This window comes from Alosa pseudoharengus, unplaced genomic scaffold, assembly GCF_046254945.1.
Source record: "Alosa pseudoharengus isolate Yale_2024_CS ecotype anadromous, Long Island Sound unplaced genomic scaffold, YU_APseudo_1.1 YU_APseudo_1.1_scf_5, whole genome shotgun sequence".
Classification (NCBI taxonomy): domain Eukaryota; kingdom Metazoa; phylum Chordata; class Actinopteri; order Clupeiformes; family Clupeidae; genus Alosa; species Alosa pseudoharengus.
Genome location: NW_027468837.1, coordinates 16,157,939 through 16,166,118, shown reverse-complemented (window position 1 = coordinate 16,166,118; position 8,180 = coordinate 16,157,939). Strand labels below are relative to the sequence as shown.

The 8,180-nt window shown below is 39.9% G+C and overlaps 1 protein-coding gene across 1 annotated transcript; it reads left to right on the top strand.

Annotated features, from left to right (window-relative positions):
- Positions 1 to 7,530: 7,530 nt before the first annotated feature.
- Positions 7,531 to 8,105, top strand: LOC143104437 (transcription factor HES-5-like). The gene is made up of 2 exons (XM_076268498.1): positions 7,531 to 7,593; positions 7,701 to 8,105. Exons 1-2 carry the CDS (start codon positions 7,531 to 7,533, stop codon positions 8,103 to 8,105), a joined length of 468 nt encoding a protein of 155 aa, XP_076124613.1.
- Positions 8,106 to 8,180: the final 75 nt, after the last annotated feature.

Genomic DNA, 8,180 nt, shown 5'->3' with positions numbered 1-8,180 from the left:
AGCTTTCTATGTTACCTTCTAAAAACGTGCATGATGAAAAGACCACTCAAATATAATTTATCGTTTACATGTTAGATTATCTTCTGAATGGCATCAACAAGACATGGATGTAGCCATCCAAGGAAGAGAGAGAGAGGCGTTAGTTAGGCCTGAAGAATCTCTGTTTACTGGAGTGGCATTCAGTCAGTTGTGGAGAAGCCTCTCAGTAGGCTAATGCTGGATTGTATCTGGTTGATATCTCCTTGTCTCTAGTGTGAACATGGCACCTGACGTATAATGTGGGGGACACAGACGTCACACCATAGAAGAAAGGTGTCCACTTGAAAATCCCAGTAATACACAGTAAGACTTAGTTGTTGCTGGCACCCTAAAGCCCTCCTTACACCAGAAGACTTTGGCAATATTTGGGAAAGATTCTTGAAAGATTGTAGTCTTTTGAGTAAAGCTTGAATGGGGGGCATTAGTTAAAATACTGCAATCTTTCAAGAATCTTTCCCAAATCTTGTCAAAGTCTTCTGATGTATGGGTAGCATTAGGTACTATAGGTTGTTGGATATGGCCTACTTGCATGCAACAGTAATTTTGATCTCTCTCAATCTCCTTGCACACTGATACCACTGTTTTCCACCCAAACATTTCAGGGATACAGATAGATAGATAGATAGATAGATAGATAGATAGATAGATAGATACTTTATTGATCCCCAAGGGGAAATTCAACAAAGGTACAGGAAAGTACAAGAGAGTATTTTTTCCTTAGTCAAACTAATTATTTTTCACCAACTGTGTCCATATATTTAATTTTCTTCCTTAACATGATTTATATCTTCCTTTTCAGGTAAAGAACAGAAGAAATGGAAAATCTGCAGGTCATAGACCTTAGGCAGAGTAGTAGGTCATAGACCTTTCTCAGGCAAAGACACAGAGTAGGTCTATGGCCTACTACTCTGCCTGAGAAAGGTCTATGACCTACTACTCTGCCTGAGGAAGGTCTATGACCGAAAGCTTGCAGATTTTAAATAAATAAAAAAATGTACAGACCTGAGTGTGCAGATTTTCCATTTATTCTGTTCTTTACCTGAAAAGGAAGATATAAATCATGTTAAGGAAGAACATTAAAATGAAATGTTATGTTAAGGAAGAAAATTATGACTTTAAGTTCCAGCACCTCAGTTACCATGAGTAGCCGAGGCCGAATAGTAAAATAGTATAATTGAAATAATAAAAGTATTTATTAATTCAAGACAGATGTAATTACAAGCCAGACAATATCCAATGATAAAAGCACACATTAAGCAAAACACTGAACATGCAGATGGCATTGACAGTAAAAGGCAGATGACTAGCCTTCTTCTTGGAAGGTTCAACTAAATTATTGTAAATTCATCTTTCAATTGAAACAACCTCCAGGGGGCGACATTGCTTTGACTCTTCTATTGTTGTCCTCAGTAGAGGGCAGGCTTGTCTCTGTTCTATCCCATGGGTTATTGCACAATGATACTCACGGTGCTATTCTCGTTAGCGGGTCAGCAGAGGGAGGCATGCTTTGGCACGTATGCTTTGGCTTTTGTTGTTGTCTCGCCCCTTTGCTCCCACCTTGTAAAACGCAATCCTTTCCTTTAGTGACTCTTAAGCAGTCCAGTGGTGAAGTTAACAGTGTTGTTAGTGCTGATAAGATTCTAGAAGAATAGAATAGAATATATCTTTATTGTCATTGTCACTCACAGGTACAACACATTTTAAAGTGCTCTCCAGTCAGTGCATCATTCATAAAAAAGGAAATAGAAATAAATGTAAAAATGTGTTACCTAAAAATAAATAGAAACATATAACATCATTAGCAGCATGCATAGACACACACAGTCATAGACACCCAGTCATTGCATAAATAAAGAATGAACAAAGTCATTACATAAAAACAGAACATTTATCTGCAGGCATGCCTTCTGTCATTGTATTGATTCATTTAATATCTGAGTCCATATTGCACAGATTTAGTCTTTGAGGTGTTGAGGAGCAGGTTGTTGTCCCTGCACCATGTTGACAGCCGCTCCACCTCATCACTGTAGGCAGACTCGCCCTCCCCCCTGGAGATGAGCCCCACCACTGTGGTGTCATCTGCAAACTTCACCATGGTGTTGCTGTGATGGACAGGTGTAGAGGGAGTAGAACAAGGGACTCAGCACACAGTCCTGGGAAGAGCACGTACTGAGGCGTAGGGCCGTGGATTTGTGATGGCCCACTCTGACCCTCTGTCTGCGGTCAGAGAGGAAGCTATTTATCCACATGCAGGTGGTGTGTGGAAGCCCCAGGTCCCCCAGTTTGACTACTAGCCTGTGAGGGAGGAATGCAGAGCTATAATCCTTTCATAGCCCCTGCCAGACCTGGCAATCAACTGCTTCTATATTCATAGAACTGCTTTAATAATTTGATAACTCTAGCTTGATGACTGTAGCAAGGTAAAGAAGGGCTACTAGGCTCTGCTGGCTTATAATACAACAGGTGCAATTTGGTGGTGCAAGTGCAGTTCATAAAAATCACCAAATCCCGGTGAATCTAGAAATCTAGCTTGATGAATTTGTTTTGTTCTTTAACAACAGCTTTAACAGCTGCAATGAACATACATTTGTGAATAGTTGTTCATGAATAATATGATATGTAAACTTTTGAGTGAATTTTCAATGTCTTCTCTAGCTTTTTGCCTTGTGTGTAGAGGAATATGGGTTGGACATCAACAAGGTCTCCCTGCACATGTGCAGATTCAGAGTCTGAGAAGCGCTTAAACTGTCTACCCTGTGTTCCGCCACATCTCCATACGAATGTGTGAGTCCTGGCTAGGTTGGAGTTTCACACACTTTATGGCCTATGGCCAAACCTCAGGGGACACTGCACAATATGGGCCTGCCACATGCTCAACTGGGGGGTCACTGGCCATGCGTTAGGGGACAAGGTGCTGGGATAGGGTTGATGGAGAGGGACCCACAGAGCTACAGGGTGAATGTGGGAAAGGCATGACCCTACAGAGAGAATTAATATGCTGCCTAATGTTTAGATCATGTCAGAAGGTGACCACATTCCTTATCATGAATTTGTATTCGAGAAGAATGCATTTTTAAAATATATACATGTTCTGGGAATTTTATTATTTATGAAAATGACAATTTTTTTGTCATGTTGAAATATTAATGAATTTCAGACACAAAATTTGAGATACTATCTGTCATGAAATACAAGTTATACTTTCCATCGCTCCTGGCAAAACATTGGTTCTCCCCTATACTCAAATTAGCCCCCGTGCCCCATGACAGTACCCCCCTCCTTTTTCCCCTGAAGCTGGGAAACATCGAGGCACAAGGCTTCCCACACGTCTGCGTTCACCCCCATTCAGCCCCCAGGGACAAAAGAAGTGTGTCGGTTCTCTCAGCCCTTTGGCCCAGGCTGACCCAAGGGAATCACGAGGTTCAGGTGTAGCTTCAGTGTGAGAACATCAGTGCAGTATTTTTTGTGTTTTGTGCAAATAAAAATATAAAAATGTATTTTAAATGTATACATTTATCTCTCATCAAATTCAGTATATCATTCTTTAGGTTTAACTTAAAATTTCATATGAACTGATCATTTTACATCCTGATAAGCAATTTGCCTATTCTCATATAGCTGACAATTTATCAAGATTTGCAAACAAATAGTACAAATACTGAATCAGTATTTTCAGACACATTTTCATACAGTATAATTAAATAATCACACTAAAATATTTTGTATAAATAATTTTGTAAATAATTTTGAATTTTATGTGCGTCATGTCAAATGAGAATGCTTTGTTTGTATTTACAAGACTGGTTGTCCTTATTATGTAAATCATTGGAGATTATTTCACGCTGTACATAATTAATCCAGGGGTCGTGGGTAGCTTGTCTACAGGCTTTTTCCCACAGAAAACATGACTGTCCCTTCCGACAGATGGCACAGAGGACCACCTCCCCTCCCATCCAGCTTGGGCAAAACCTTTCATGCTCTAACTGACAGGAGAGAATCATGTGTCGACCATTGTCCCACGATCCAGCAGCTCTGATTGGTTCTCAAATGCCCCGAGCATCAAGAAGGAGTATAAATAGATCCCTATCTGCCTTCAGAAAATCAATCTCGCTGAGGACCATCCTTCTAACAGCTACTTCCACCTGCTCAACTGAGACCAAGACTTCAGGAAACATGCCGGAATACACGAACATCCTTCTCCAGGACAGCATCAAGGCCCAGACACCAAGGTGAGATAGAAGCAAAAACAAAAAGATAATACTTAAATAAACTGAACTAACCTATGCTAAGTTTGAATTGATGCAAGTGGCTAACCAATATTTCTATTGTCTTGGTTGCAGGTGTAAACTCCAGAGACTGGAGAGCAAGTGTCTGAGGACTGTTGAAAAACTGAGGGCCGCTCTTGAGGAGCACCTGCAGAATGGCGTCCCCACTGCCGAGATGCTGGAAAAGACAGTCTCCCTATTGACCCTGAAGAAGGCCCTGCTCTTCCCAAACGGCTACTCCAGGTGTTCCCGAGACATCCTGCGGCTCTTCCCCTCGCCCGATGACGACATCACGCCCTTGCTCTGCCAGAACTGACTGTCACATGTCTTCTGGATGAGGAGCCAGGAGTGGAGGCCAAAGTGATTTAAAAACATCCTATGGATTTTTCAGACCCCATCAGAGAATTTCTCACTCTGTCGTTGCACTGCTGTGATATACAACTGAAAAAATACTCACTAGTGAAAAAAAACTCACTAGTTATGAACAGAATGCTGAATAACATGCTGCTTACTTACTTAAGTTATTCAAAGCAAAGTTGCCATATGTTTGCAATGAAATGTGATGCTAGCATTTATTTCTTTGCGTTATTAATGATATATTCTCTCACAGAGAAAATTATTTTTATGTAGATATTCTTTTTGTTAAGAAAACTGGCATTCTCCTAAAAACAAGCCATGGTGCTATGGCTTAATTCTATGCCTTTGTGTAAAGGTACTTTGGATGGTTTTCGTTCTGCTGAGAGATTTATAATGCTTGTGATTTATAATGAAGTTTAATGACGAAATGTGTGCTGTCAAAAATAATGATATTATCATTAAAAAATCTTATTATTGAACTTATGTTGCCGCAATCTCTTCTTGTTTTTATTCCCCTTCTTGATTTTAGTTCCCAAGAATGAAAGATATTCTATACATATCTTTGACCTAGATGGAAAATCAAAGTAATTTCTTGTAAGCAATATCAGAGGTATATCCTGCCTGTACACTTATGTAATATGTTGCTCCAAACTGACTCAGTCGATAAGGAAATATCAGTACATTGATTGCACTGTGATCAATTCCATTAGCACCTTGTGTATACTGCTGATCAAATCCTGGACAAATAATAAAATCATTTCACTGCATATTGTCCAGAACATTACAATATCTCTTTAGATTTAAAGAAAGAAAAAGAAAAGATCAACTTCTTTTGAGACATAACAGAATTATTGTAGGCAGAGAGGTGAAGCCGTTTCTGAAATAATTAGTATTTCTGAATCAAATAGTTAAAGATAAAGAGGGTGGCAGACTTCTGATGTCATCGCTATTGGAAATCATTCACAATTTCAGATGTTCATATGTGAATATTTTTTTTCTCCTGGAGATTGAAAGTGTGCAATTATTGCATAGTACTATCATTTTTTATATTTATTGTTACATTACTACTTTAATATATCACAGTATGCATTTTGTTTGATAATATGAAGTTGTTAATTTGGCTCTAAATTATTGTAGCAGAAGTTAACCATTACATCTTTTTTTCAATCTCATGGTTGTGAACACCATTTCTTGAGATATATTTTCATTGTCATTAACAAGGCACACTTCAATTATTCACATGGGAATTCCTGTCAATGGGCAGAGTGTGGGAAAGCTCTGAAGAGGAGAATCTCAGAAGCTAGGTCATTAGCATACACATCCCCAATGCCACAAGTAGGCCTATGGCAGGTTGCGAGTGACATAAATTAGAGTTGTTATATAAACAATGCTTGTTTGCTCAGCAAAATCATTTAATGAGTACTAAAACAATCAGCAGAAAACACAATAATGATGCATTTAAGCATACTGACTGTAGACACATCACCTCTCCCAGTGCTGTTTACATTTAAGTTTATGTTTACATTTGCATCACATACATAAACTAAGCATCACAATTATGACCTTTGTAATCCTATTTCTGGATTTGAATAAAACATATCATAATTCAATTCTAATTCATAATTCAATCATCGCAGCATCCATAATTCTCATCGACGCAAATTACGCTGGAGCATGTCGAGCATATTTATGTAAAGATTTTATACAAATAATAGAGTCCAAATAAATAATAAATCCAAATAACAAATATTTGGATTTAATGAGTGAATTAGCAAAGTAGTTTATGCCTTTTATTTAATTTTAAATCCCCAGCATCTACAATCTGCATTAGTATAATCTACTGATCTCCGTGCCTGTGGGACATCCACAATCCAGCATGTTATGTAATCAAGAACATACTGAGAGGAAAGATCAGACAGTGGTACTCTCTCTCTCCAGATGGAGGGTGCCGGGAGGTTCTGTCCATTAAATAACACCCAGCCATTAACTATCACTAATGGTCCATTCAGTGGTCTTGAAAGCCTTTTTGTATGTACTTTTCAGTTCCAGTGACCACAGCATACAAGGTTGAGGGCTCAGCGTGGGAACCCTGATGGAAGCTCTGCACACTAGTACAAGTAACATCTGGCCACCTTTTAGAGTCAGCCCTTTGACCAAGCAGACCTGATGTGGACAAGTCTAGGAAAGCTATAGGGTATACTGTACAACTAGGAAGGGCTAGAGCAAATATGTATTATGACTGGGCATGACAGAATGATAAATAAATATCTTGTAAAATCATAAGTACTTACGAGAACATAGGCCTATAAATTACATACATTACATAAATTAGCTTTATCCCTGCTTTAAGGCATCAATATTCTCCCTTTAAATACTTTCACATACCATTTGTTTGATAATATATGTTTTCTCAGCTTTAAAGGGTTGTATGCTCAATATTGAAAATTTGACTCAGGTCAGTGACATGTATGAGAACAGACCACCACACGTGTGTGTACAGTGGTGGACAACGTGTGCCCTGTCAGCAGCATTGACCCCAACATCAGGCAGCAGATTAACTGTCCTCACAGGGTCAGTCCTTTCCCACATACACACAGTGGGTCTGTGGGTCTCTCTCCATCACCCCCAACCCAGCACCTGTTCCCCTGAGGTTTGACCATTGTGCCCCAGCAATGGGAGAATCCAGCATGTGGCAGCTCCACACTCCTCATTGTCCTCTGCAGCTCAGCCATTGGCTGCTGACTGTGAGAAACTCCAACCAGCCCAAGACCCACACATTCATATGGAGATCTGGGAGTATAAATAGAGGACATGAACCCAGTGCTGATCAGATTCACTCTACACAGAGAGATCTACTGCAGCTACAGCAATGGCACCTACAATCACTTCCTCAGCAGATTACTCAAAGGAACACCTGAGTCTGAACCACAAGGTAAATATTGTAACCAAACTCTTTCAGATTTTCCAAAAACGTTCATTGACTTCACACTCTGTGCATATAGACCAAATGTATTAATGACATCTACTTCCTATTTGCAGATAAGAAAACCCATTGTGGAGAAGATGCGCAGGGATCGCATTAACAAAAGTATTGAGGACCTCAAGGATCTCCTGGGTCCACAGCTCCCCAACCAGCAGCCCGACTCCAAGCTGGAGAAAGCTGACATCCTGGAGATGACCGTTTGCCTCCTGAGACGACAACTCCAGCATAAGACTCTGCCTTCATCTGATGATGTTCTTCAGGGATTCACCACTTGTGCCAAAGAAGATGTTCACTTCCTGTCAAAAAGTCATGGAACTGTGCTGAACCACTTCCGGACCCAGAAGCCGTCCTCTGATGAGGACATGCCAGATCAAGCCCTGCTTCAGTTTAGTGTGCTGAATCAGCACACACTGAACAAAGAGAAGAGTCCAGCCAAGAGCGCCCCCTGGAGGCCTTGGTAGAAAACTATGAAGTATACTTCAACATGAACTAAGACTGTCATTGGTTAAGCTTGCAAATGCAGGTGTTATGTTTTC